The 13919-nt window shown below is 42.2% G+C and overlaps 1 protein-coding gene across 1 annotated transcript; it reads left to right on the top strand.

Moving 5' to 3' along the window:
- Positions 1 to 836: 836 nt before the first annotated feature.
- Positions 837 to 10202, top strand: asf1bb (anti-silencing function 1Bb histone chaperone). The gene is made up of 4 exons (XM_080833759.1): positions 837 to 1486; positions 3244 to 3359; positions 6155 to 6331; positions 9263 to 10202. The coding sequence occupies exons 1-4, from the start codon at positions 1378 to 1380 to the stop codon at positions 9452 to 9454; spliced, it is 594 nt and encodes a 197-aa protein (XP_080689885.1). The 5' UTR covers positions 837 to 1377; the 3' UTR covers positions 9455 to 10202.
- The last annotated feature ends 3717 nt before the right edge of the window (positions 10203 to 13919 follow it).

Here is a 13919-nt window from a genome sequence, read left to right as displayed (position 1 = left end):
TGTAGTGGACACACTATGGCCACAATTCACCATACCGTGGCCTATCTCTTTCTGTGTTTTAGGGACGCTGTCTCTTTAAGGACGGGCTGCTGGTTTGTTGTTATCATGTGCAGCGTTGCATGGCATTAGTATCAGTTTGTTGAAGTATGATTAAATAAACGACACGCTGTTGCGTAGTCAACGTGAAACTCTCTCTACTTCGTTTATTGCAATCTCCACAACATTACACTTGGCATGACAATATGACAAAACTATTCTTGGATAAAAAAGCAGACTATAATTTCCTTTATTCATTATAGCATCACTGTAGTACATCAATGACAGCTCGATAACCATCCCGCTACTGAAACTGAATTATTTTGTGGCCGCTCGTTATGATCTCAAGGCCACGCATTAACTTTGTCGAGGTCACGCATTAACTATCTTGTGGCCACGCATTATTTTCTCGTAGCCACAAGTTTGTAATGTGTGGCCACGCATTATATTTTTTTTTCTTTATTTATTTTATCACCTAAGGGGCTCCGTAAATATCAGATATTAAAGAAAGGCTTTTCTGTTAAAGAACACTGAGTACATGTGAAACAGTTGGGTAATACACTAACTCTGAAATATGATGTCGTACGAGGCCCTCTTCTGGGCGGAATAGGGAACTGGCTGCGATGCCTTTTGCCCGCTTGCACATTTAGAAGGAGTTGCATTCACTCCTCCTAAACAGTAGACGGCGCTGCGAATAAAGATTCTTAGCAGTTTCTGAGGCGATGAAGAAGGGACACTTGCTGTTGTCAATTTATGTTCGTGGAGGTCTTCTGTGAATGCACTGGCGGGAGAAAGTCGTCTGTGTAATGAGAAGATTTCGCGAAACATTTTAGTGACTGGAACGGAAACTATAGCCTCTGTTTTACTCTTTTAGTAACTGTTTGGTGGCGAACCGCGTCGAGGACAACTGTTTGAAAAAAAAACCAATTGTCTCTGGACAGGAACGTTTGACAAGCTAGTCGGCTAGCTAGCTTATTAGCTTGCTATCTGGCTATCAGTCTATTGGATTCAAGTGTTAATGTGACTTTTGCCGGCGAGGCACAAAACGTTAGTGTCTTTCAACACGACCTTCGAAACCAGAACTTGTTAGCTTTTTGTTGTTGCTATATTTGGAGCAGAGATTCTGCTGTTGTTCGAAGTGGGCGGCAAGACCGGTTTGGATATCAACCATCGCCTCATTGCCTGGCTCCGACATCCCCGGCTACTAGCAACATTCGCCAGAGGAGGCTAGCTATCTATCGTAGACGTCCATCTCGCTTTTGTCCAGGCAGAGGGTTTTTCTCGCCAGCAATACAAGGACAAACTGCTGCTATTTTGATCCACTAAACTAGCTTCAAGAAAATGGCGAAAGTACAAGTGTTGAATGTGGCAGTTTTGGACAACCCGAGTCCTTTCGGAAACCCATTCCAGTTTGAAATCACATTCGAATGCATGGAAGATTTACCCGAAGGTAGGTCATTTTAGAATTGCAAATAAAAAAAACTCACAAAAAGGTGACTAGAACACATTGTCATCAACACGCCATCTCCCGTTAAAGCATCCTTTTTTTTGCACGAGTCTCTTAGCAAGAGACTAGTTTATACCTATTTAACTTTGTGTTAGAAACTTAGCATTGCTAATTTCTTGTAGTTTTATAATTGAACGCCAGACCTCGGTAACCTTCCAGTTTCGTGTTTGAAACAACGGAGCACAGCAGTGGCATATTAAACCAATAGCGTGCTCACGCTAACTAGAGTTTTAGGGAGTGGAATTGGCTGTGTACTGTGCTAAGACTGATTTAAAAGTTTACACAGATGCTAAGGTAAGGGAGATGTAAGTGCTAGTTTGTCATTAAGTGGCAGATGAAAATTTGGCGCCGGCGCGGAGTTAGATGGAGCGAAATCGTGTGACGTGAACCATCTATGTGTCATTGGCCCGAATGTGTGGAGGGGGCGGAGTGTCTCCAAGGCGATTGGACGCCCGTCCCGTCCGTAATGCACTAGGCCTACCCACCTAGTCACCACGACTGTGGTGTTAATAGTCTGGGGTTTCTGGGGTTCTCTTCCCTTTTTTTGTGTTTGATTGTTCAGCAGGCACAGTAGTAGTACCACCACACCTATTGCGTCTGTCTGTTAGATAGCAGAATAAGTTCAAAAGTATGTTAGGCGATGGAGTTTTACACATGCATTGGACGTCTGCATAATTGTCCACTTTTACTCACAAATATGAGTATAGAAGTTGTATATTAACCTTTGTGTCTAAGTTGAGCTAGCTAAGTACACTTAACTACCTGTTAAGGCGTAGACTTCCATTCTAATCCAATACACTCCACATGCGCTTATAAAAACACCTCTGCAGTTTGTGGATATTACACTTAGTCCTTTAGCAGACACTTTTGTCCAAAGCGACGTACAAGGGAGAAAAGTCAAGCAACGAGCAATCGAGACAATAAATACTACTTTACATAAGAAATAGAAAGATTGCTTGAGTGTTCCGGTTATTGCTAGGAGGTCGCAAATTTTAAGTTCTACCGCTGGAATGTAATTTAATCCTACAATACTAATCAGAATATTGTCCAAAGACACGCAACACATGTTTAAGAGTACCCAAAGTTAAAATGTCAGCAAAAAAAATGAGAAAAAAAAACTCATTTACATCCACACTCGCATGCATGGCCACAGCCAGTGATGACTTTTGTTTTAATTTCTGACACCTCGTGTGAGCTGCATGGCAGTAAGTGATTAGGATTGTCGGTCTGAGGCTACCACACGCATTCACACACGCACACACACGCGCACCTGCACGTGCGTTCACACATATTCATACACGCATTCATACAAAAATGCATACACACAGATATTCAAACTCATTACACGCACTCACAATTTAGTCAAGCAACGAGCAATCGAGACAATAAATACTACTTTACATAAGAAATAGAAAGATTGCTTGAGGGTTCCGGGAGGGTGCTAGGAGGTCGCAAATTTTAAGCTGTACCGCTGGAATGTAATTTAATCCTACAATACTAATCAGAATATTGTCCAAAGTCACGCAACATGTGTTTAAGAGTACCAAAAGTTAAAATGTCAGCAAAAAAAAAGTTAAAGAAAAGGCAAAGAAAGAAAAAAAAAAAAAAAAGATTGCTTGATGTGTACATGAGAAACAAACTAACTGGCTCAGACCAAGCTGCATAACCCAGTCCGTTCCTTATAATGTGCCGATTCTCAGACCTGGAGTGGAAGATCATCTACGTCGGCTCAGCCGAGAGTGAGGAGTACGATCAGGTCCTCGACTCGGTGCTGGTCGGGCCCGTGCCAGCTGGACGCCACATGTTCGTGTTTCAGGTGGGCGTAAACACACACACACACAGTTCCATGCACACTCATTTTTACATCCCACTCGCATGCATGGCCAGAGCCAGTGATGACTTTTGTTTTAATTTCTTACACCTTGTGTGAGCTGCATAGCAGTAAGTGATGAGGATTGTCGGTCTGAGGCTACCACACACACACACACACACAAATACATACACACACATTCATACACGCATTCATGCAAGAATGTATACACACAGATATTCAAACTCACTTACACACACACACTCACAATTTATAGGATACTCCATCTCACAGTAGACTTATGTAATATGCTGTAATGATGCACACACATACAAACACACCAGTGTTTTACAATATTGCTCTTGAATATTACAATTCTGGATTTGGGCCTACAATTCAAATGACATACCTGTATTTGAAAGGGCGCAAATCTGTTGCATTAGCCAGCATTGCACGGAAGTGCAATAAACACAGCATGGAAAGAATGGTGTCTCATACACATCCTCACTGTCTCTCTCTCACTCACACACACACATCCTCACTCTCTCACACGCACACACACACCCTCACTGTCTCTCACACACACACACATCCTCACTCTGTCATGCACACACATCCTCTCTCTCTCACTATCCTCACTATTTAGCTTCACAAATGCCCCACTTCATCTTGCAGTAGTCTTGGAGTAGATGTAATGATGCGCGCACACACACACACACCAGTGTTTTACACTTTTGCTCTTGAACATTACAATTCTGGATTTGGGCCTACAATTCAAAAGACATACCTGTATTTGAAAGGGCCCAAATCTGTTGCATTAGCCAGCATTGCACAGAAGTGCAATAAACACAGCATGGAAAGAATGGTGTCTCATACTCACACACACACACACACACACGTTCTCTCTCACACACACACACATCCTCTCCCTCTCTCATACACACATCCTCACTCTCACACATGCACACACACCCTTTCTCTCTCTCTCTCTCTCAAACACACACACACACTCACTCTCTCTTTCACCCACACACACATCCTCACTCTCACACACGCACACACCCTCACTATCTCTCTCAGGTGCTATGCACACGAAGTCTAGGGCCTCCGAATCGGATTTACTTTTCACACCAATCGAATCTTTTAATTTCGTAAATACGGAGGCTGGCAACGAGAGATTTGCGTAAACACGGAGGCAGCAGATTGTGGTGAACCGACTGTAGTACATACCCCACGCCTGTGGGTGGCGCTTTAGCGCTTTATTTACACAACTGAAAAAAACGTGAAAAACCTAGAAGAAGAGACTCAAAAGCACAAGGTGAAGGAAGCAGCAAACGGATAAATACATTACACAAGACATTCAAGCTCCAATTAGCAACATCACATTATGGTGGTTAATAAAATCAGTGGTCAGACTTGAATTATATTTTCTATTGATAATAAAGAGTTTGGAACAGTACAACATGGCATGTCTGTCATCCCATTTCCCATGAGCCTTTGCTTCGGCCATTTTACATACATTTATGAATAAAAAAGCAATTAAATCGCTGGCCAATTTATATTTGTGGTCATGAAAGTTATGTTACGTCTGAATAAGAAGAATTAGATCAAGATAGGAGGCTAATTAAAAATCAGTAGGCTGGGTTAATGAGAGTGAATACGAGGCATACCACGAGTGAGATTTTGAGGGAGAACAAGGGATATAAATAGTGGTTGGAGATCAGGAATTGATCACGTGGGGCAGTGACGTCATCAGGTTGCGTGAAACCGTGCAGACGAACACCAGCCCCCGTACGGATTCAAATCTACTCACTTTCTACCCCGGACTGCGATCGTTGCGGAAACAAGGTGCGGATAGAGAGTGTTCGTATGTATGATAGGGCTATCTGTATTAGCTATCCGTATCAGATTGACAAACTAGGCTCCATGTAAACGACCTCTCAATCACTCACACTCACACACACATCCTCACTCACACACACACACACACACACATCCTCACTCTCTCTCACACACACCCTCACTCTCTCCCTCACGCACACATCCTCACTCTTTCTCTAGCTCACACACACACACATCCTCACTCTCTCAAAGACACACACACACATCCTCACTCTCTCAAAGACACACACACACACACATCCTCACTCTCTCAAAGACACACACACACACACACATCCTCACTCTCTCAAAGACACACACATCCTCACTCTCTCAAAGACACACACATCCTCACTCTCTCAAAGACACACACATACTCACACACACACACACACACACACATATACTTACATACTCACACACACCTTCCCACTTTTTAAGCTTCACAAATGCTCACACTCCATCTCGCAGTAGTCTTGGAGTAGATGTAATGATGCGCACACACACACACACACACACACACCAGTGTTTTACACTTTTGCTCTTGAATATTGCAATTCTTGATTTTGGCCTACAATTCAAAAGACATACCTGTATTTGAAAGGGCCCAAATCTGTTGCATTAGCTAACGTTGCACAGAAGTGCAACAAACACAGCATGTGTCTCATACTCACACACACACACACACACACAACCTCACTCTCACACACACACGCACACACCCCCTCATTGTCTCTCTCTTTCACACACACACACACACACACACACACATCCTCACTCTCTCATACACACCCTCTCTCTCACTCACTCACACATACTTACACACACAAACCTACCCACTTATTAGACTTCACAAATGCCACACAAGCTTTAACTCCTCTCTGTGCCACCTGTCCCGCCCCTTTTTGTGTGATTGACAGGCGGATGCTCCAAACACGGGGCTGATTCCGGAGAGTGATGCCGTGGGCGTGACCGTAGTGCTGATCACCTGCACCTACAGGGGTCAGGAGTTCATCCGCATCGGTTACTATGTCAACAACGAGTACACGGAACCAGAGCTGCGGGAGAACCCACCCATCAAGCCAAACTACACACAAGTGAGAGAAACACACACACACACACACACACACACACTTTTACATCCACACTCGCATGCATGGCCACAGCCAGTGATGACTTTTGTTTTAATTTCTGACACCTCGTGTGAGCTGCATGGCAGTAAGTGATTAGGATTGTCGGTCTGAGGCTACCACACATTCACACACGCGCACACACACACACACACACACACATTTGATTCATTCATTTGGAATAACCAATACTGATACAACACCACAGCATCCAAATATTAGTAAAGAGCCTTATTATGTTTCACACAACAGCACAAACACTGCAAGTATTTGCAACCAAGTGAATCAGTAGATGAATTTAAAAAAAAAAGGCATATCAGGGGTACAGATGGCAGCGCTATTTGCTTGGAGTTCTTCTTATAAACTCCAGCAATTTGCAAACCTCTAACACAGAGTCGATGTACATGTCCAAGGCTACCATAGATTAGTACAACTAGTTTTGTATGATAACTAGGGATGCACCGATACCACTTTTTTACAAACCGATACGAGTACGAGTATTTTTATTTCTGTACTTGCCGATACCGAGTACCGATACCGATACTTCCAAGATTTGATTTCCATGAAAGATTTGATTTTATCCTCTGCAGGTTATGTCAAGCCTATAGAACAACATTAACAGAAGGCTATCCCAAGTCAAAAATAAAGAGCTTTCTGGTTTAAACCAAAAAAAAAAAAAGTCAATATCATCACATTAGACAAAATTTGCATATAGACAGATGGCAATTTAATTTGCTGCATAGTTAACAACACAGTCTGCTTAACAAAAAGTGAACAGAACTATCCTGGATGATAAGAACATGAGCACAGTTCAGTTACAAAAGGATCAACAACTCTCTTCCTCCCCTTCTCTCTCTCTCTCTCTCTGTCTGTGTGCGTGCGCGTTTTTGTTTTTTGAAAGACGTCAGTAAAGATTGGTTGCTTGGTCTCTTAAGTCACTGGCATGAGTGAACTTTGTGTGCTTAGCACTATGGTGCGTCTTCAGATGTTTAATCAAATTGCTTGTGTCAAACGAAGTACTTTCCTTTCCCCCCTTGGACACTGTAACAGTGCAGATCTTACACTGTGCCTTACTCCTTTCATCATTTATCTTAAAATGAGTCAAAATCGCCGTTAAGGCAGCACAACGGTATAGCGATTTCTTACTAGAGTTTAATGTTGACAATGAACTGGGCTACGTTCTTGCAGCCAAATTGACACTTACCTGAAGTTTGACTGTGTTAGGGAAGTTGTTTGCAACCTAGCCAACATAGCTATCACAATTACATTGCAAAGAAGTTAACGCAAAAGCACTTAATATTAGCATCAGGCGGAAAAACGGAAAAAAACGTAATACTAGCATCAATGTCCAAGAGTGTTAAAGCAACCTTGCTAACATCGCTAACGGCATGTCTTGCTAGCGGCTACTTGCTAGCGGGTGTTTATGACAAACTAACAAGATTCCTGAAACACAACACAAGACAAGACAGATGTCCTCTTTTACCCTCACATGTCCTCCTTTCGAGACCTAAATGCGTCCGGGTAAAAGAGGAGAAAACAAATACATTCCCGTCCCCGTCAATCAACCGTAGCAAATGGCAATACTATGTTATAGGCGCAGCGTCGCTAAAGACAGTAGGCTAGCCCCTACACTTTGCCTATGTAACATCAGTTCTAAGTTAACTGCAAAACATAAAATAGCCGAAGATAGCACTTACCTTTACTGGAGGTCGTACGTGTTAAGTTTAAAATCTCTAGCGAAACCGCTAGCTTACGCAAGCCACCTCCACACATCGTATCCAAGCTGTTATTGAATTCATTTAAACTGCAAGTTCAACCTCAACTTATCTGTCTGCAATACCGCTCTCGGCCTCTATGCAACTCGCCGCTCTCACACCTGGCAGGCATAGACAGTAGAGGAGAAGAAAACACACGCGTTAAGACGCAACACTGGGTATCGGTTTTTGGTATCGGTAATTTAAAACGAAGTATCGACCCGATACCCGATACTGGTATCGGTATCGGTGCATCCCTAAGATAACCACCTACTGACAGAGCATGAATTAATGGCTGGTATTTTTTTTTAATTCAGAGAAACACAGGTCCATATACATATCAAAACAACCACTTCCAGAATCACGATATCTTTAAAAGATCATCAACAACAACAATGGTTTAGTTTAAATGTTAAATCATTTATTGTATTTTAAAGTGTTCAGCTTCCCCAAGAAGCGTGGTATTCCTCATGAACGAAATAAAGTAGTAACCTGGGCAGCAATGCTGTTCCTAATTCACAAGGATGTTTTTTTTTTCTTGCCCCTGTCGCCAGTGTGCTTGCTCTCAGGGGGTCCAGGCACTGGGCTCTGTAAAGCGCCTTGAGACAGTCCTATTGTTTTCGGCACTATATAAATAAAACTGATTTTAATTGTTATTCCCCATGCAAGAAGACATGGACCACTGCACCAAGACAAATCCCTTGTTTGTGCAAACTAGCTTGGCCAATAAAAGCTGATTCTGATTCTGAAGAAATAAAGTAGTTGCAGAGGCATCAGTGTTAGTTTTGGATCATGACCGAAGAGAGGGTTTGATGATTGGAGGTGCTGGGGCAATAGTAATTACATCTGAAATGGCATAAAGGACTATTTTGGTTTTGCAGTGATGGAGGTTTCATAAATAAATAATGATAAAAAAGAAAAGTGAATGTGTGTGTGTCCACCGCAACTCAACATGTGACCCTGCCTCTTCTAGATGTCTTTTTTTGGGGGTTTGTCACAGTAAGACACTTTAGCTTGTCCTAAAAGAAGAGACCTTACCCAGGGTTGTCACTGATCCACATCCTTGGGAATACTCTCCTTGAGGTGAAGAGAGATTTTGTCAATGTGAACGGGTCCTAACGGTCCTTCCTCTTCCTCCTCGCAGCTCCAGAGGAACATACTGGCCTCCAACCCGCGCGTGACGAGGTTCCACATCAACTGGGAGGGATCCGCTGACAAGATGGAGGACTCGGAGAACGTGGACCCTGCACCAAACACGATGCTGCCCCCATCCTGTCTCCCTGGAAAAGCCCCGCCCCTCGGACTGTTGCCAGACAACTCCATGGACTGTCTGTAAACAAAAGCAACAACAACAAACAACAAACACACACGCACACTCACACACACATTTGCATATGTACTTAACCTCACAAGCTCTTAAGCACGTTAGTGCTACTGTTACACAGTATGGTGAAGGATGAAGCACTCAACACACACACACACACACACACACGCAAACATAATTTCTCTGCAACCTAAACACACTCGGCAGGTTAAGGTGCTGTGCGTTGTTCTCGGGTTAACCATCGTGAGGGCTGGAAGCCTGTGTGAATGCCTTGCTTGTGGCCACCCGTTTGGGTTTCCCTTACTGTCAAGCAAAGAGAAGAAAGAAGTGCATTGGCACTGACCTGCTCCTTACCGCCACACACACACACACACACACACCAGCATTGCCTTCCAGCACATGCTCCTGCGCTGGAGAGAAGTAGGCTCTGCCTGCTGTCGTCCTCCTTCTGTGACAGCCAAAACTCCTTTCTCTTCGGACTCCCTCGGAAGTTTTTATTTTGGATTTGGAATGAAGCAGCTATCTGTTCTGAAAAAGGAAACGCAAAACCTTGTGTTGTCTCTTGTATGTGTTTGTTTGTTTGTTTTTTTGTATATTGAAGCGAGCAAAAAGAAACATGTTGTATCAAAAACTAAAGGTGGGGTTTCCCTGGCTTTTTATTGGCCAAGGGTGTGAATGGGCCGGGGTATAAAAACAGAAAATGGTAGCGCTTGTTCTTCCTCATTGGTTCGTTTTGTGTTTCCTGTTTTGTAAATACTTTCTTCCCCCTTCTCATTAAGGTATGATGTCATTTGATATATGTCATTTACAAATAATTGTTGGGAAAAAATAAAGTTAAATAATTAAATAATCATTGCTTGTTTTCTTTCCTTTTTTTTTAAAGTGTTGTTGACCTTGCATTGGTGATTTCTAAGTGACTAGGTTTTTTGATTTAATAAATAATAAAAATGAAATACTTTTATTCCCTTGGGAGACTCTTCTATGCAAAGCAATTTCATCATAGTTTGAAATGTATTTGAGAATTTGCCACCCTTAGTGAATATGACCAAAACAGACTATGAAAAAAGATGTCTGCAGTTTAGTCTCTTGGTCTTTCACTCAAAATGAAAGATTGTTGTGAATATTTTGAATGAAAGACCAAGAGGATAAACAGCAAAGATATATATGGGCCATTCTACCGAATTGGTGCAAAGTCAGGTCGGAAATATTTTGATTTTTTTTATGTTTTATTCCCAAAACTTTGTCCGTATGTATATTGTACCATATCTAAAGTACACTTATCTAGTAAAAGAACAGTCAATTTTTATATTGTATTTTCAGAATGTGTTGGAATGTTTTTCCTCTTCCAAAAATTGTCACTACCGAAACATCACATTTACTATAGTAAAAAAGTATTATTAATGACCTGTTCAGATTGTGTTTCCTTCCCTTCTCTGAAGAGTATTTTTACAAATATTTCTTGAAGGTTTTCACAATGAAATCCATAAAAATGAATTTTTTATCAAATTTTCAAGTTCAATTTATACAATTCATCAAAATCTAAGTGCAATATTTCTTTGTAAAATGCAAAATACTGATCATATTAATTCCAGAGTTGTTAATTGATGAAATTGAACATACATAAATCCAATCAGTATCATAACATTTTAGTTGATTACTCAATATACTTAATTTTTTACAAAACATCCTGTGTTTCGGTAGTGACATCCAGTGTTTCGGTAGTGACTGCACTGTTGGATGGATGTTCATTTTTCTCCCAAAATCTTCCAAAAGGTGCTCTGGGCCGCCCTTTAGTCCACACAACACATTTATTTAAAAATTATGGGATTGAACTACTTACCATTTCATTTTGTCACTACTGAAATCATCAGGTCACTACCATATGTTTCGGTAGTGACTGTTTCGGTAGTGACAATTCTAGCTAACTTTAAGCATAAATAAAGAATTCTAACAAGCACACGGCATGCAAACACATCTTTGAAGAGGTGAACACACATACAAACATAAGATTTTCCATGAAACCCCAAAAGGTTTACTTAATTGAAGAAAACATGCGTTTCGGTAGTGACAATTCTTAAGGTTACACGTCGATTTTCAGACTTTGGAACACATTTATATAAAAACTATGGGATTTAGCTACTTACCATTCAACCATGAGGGTCAGAGATGCAGTGTCACTGCATGGTCAAAAATGCAGAGTCGTGGCTAAAACACAGGCTCAGCCAATGGACTAAAACTCTTGTGTTTCGGTAGTGACATGAAAACTAGGGACATGATTTTTTGAGTATAGAAAATTGATTTAAAAATTAAACCCACAATAAATCTAAATATTCCAAGTTCTGTTTCAACCCAATCATAAAGATCTTTGAAATTAAATCATTGAAAAAAATCTAAAAAAATTGAAAAGTGTTATTTAAAGGCATTGAAATTTAGATGTCAGGGTTGGGGACAGCTACTTCCCAATAGAAAGTACCCTATAAATGATGATTTTGTATATATTTAGCTTATCACTATCTCATGTAATGCATTGGGTTTATATAGACCATAACATTTTCTAATTAAATATCTATGCCTAAATACCTAATTGTTTTGTAAATAGTTTTTATTGTTGAGGGACTGCATATTACACGAATTCGGTAGAATGGCCCATATATTTTTTTAAGACTGTTTTGGTCACATTCACTAAAGGTGCCAATCATTGTGGAGGTCACTGTACATGTAAAGTATGTAAATGTACTGTTGGCCCTTTCTCCATGTTTCGCTACACAACCACCCATCTTGCAAGTTGAAGGGTTGAGAGAGTCAAAAGAAGGAAAATGGCAGATCTAAAACGTTGCAGAAAAAAATATTTGGGGGTGGAGGGGCTTTAATTAATATAATTATTTTCTTTGGTGAATGCAGCTACCTTAAATAAGGTAAAATCAAAATAATCAAGAAGTTGTCAACTTAAATTATCCATTTTGGCTCAGTGCCAAACGGGTCTTGAATGTGTTCTTGAAAACTTAATAAAATTGCGTTCAACTAACTAATTCAGACGCTGCATTCAAATTATGCAAGACACTGTGCAGACCACAGTGATTGTATACTGCGCAGTGTTGCGTTAATGAGTGCGTTTGTGAATTCATTGCTGAGGTGATTTTGCCTTTGTATTTTTTGGGGCTTTCCGTGCCAGACATGCCACTGAGACACATTTTGTTGTCCTGCATTGAGGAACACGGGGAACTACAGTAGGTAAGTACATGTAAAAGAAATCCCCCGCAAAATAGCACAGGATTAACACTCTTAAAGGCACAGTCCGCAATTCAAATCCATGAGATATTTTTTGTAAAATAAAAAATTCTGCAAACTGCTCCCTGAGTCCCTCTATCGCTCTGTTCAGAGTATGTGCTCCGAGAAACCTCAAGAATCACAAAAGGGAGAGATATCAAAATAGAGAGATATTAAAATATCCACAGCCTCTTACCAGAATTGTGGACTGAACCTTTAACCCATGTGCCCTATGTTTGAGTACTGACAGCTGACAAATACATGCATAGGAGTGCCGCTACTCTATGGTTGCTAGGAGATTGCTGCAGGAGAGTTGGTTCTAAAGGGGTGCATTCACCTCCCCAACCCCTCGTCCTCCGCCCCGCTCAGTACTGTTTTTCGGTTTTCTTTTCATCCTCCTTTCCTGTTCATCTGTCATACCTTGCCAACCCCCCTTACCCCTGCCACACACGCCCTACCCCTACCACCCCCTCCACCCCTGCCACACACATCTACCCCTACCACCCCCTCCACCCCTGCAGCACACACATCTACCCCTGCAACACAAATCTATCCCTACCAGCTCCTCCACCCCTGCAGCACACACATCTACCCCTGCCACCCCTCCACCCCTGCAGCACACACATCTACCCCTGCAGCACACACATCTACCCCTGCAGCACACACATCTACCCCTGCAGCACACACATCTACCCCTGCAGCACACACATCTACCCCTGCAGCACACACATCTACCCCTGCAGCACACACATCTACCCCTGCAGCACACACATCTACCCCTGCAGCACACACACATCTACCCCTGCAGCACACACATCTACCCCTACCAGCTCCTCCACCCCTGCAGCACACACACATCTACCCCTGCCACACACATCTACCCCTACCAGCTCCTCCACCCCTGCAGCACACACATCTACCCCTGCAGGACACACATCTACCCCTGCAGCACACACATCTACCCCTGCAGCACACACATCAACCCCTGCCACACACATCTACCCCTGCAGCACACACATCTACCCCTACCACCCCTGCCACACACACACATCTACCCCTACCACCCCTCTACCCCTGCCACACACACATCTACCCCTGCAGCACACACATCTACCCCTGCCACACACACATCTACCCCTGCAGCACACATATCTACCCCTACCACCCCCTCCACCCCTGCCACACACATCTACCCCTACCACCCCTGCAG

This window comes from Sprattus sprattus (genome assembly GCF_963457725.1).
Source record: "Sprattus sprattus genome assembly, chromosome: 1".
Taxonomy (NCBI): Eukaryota; Metazoa; Chordata; class Actinopteri; order Clupeiformes; family Clupeidae; genus Sprattus; species Sprattus sprattus.
This window is presented reverse-complemented; position numbering and strand designations above follow the sequence as displayed.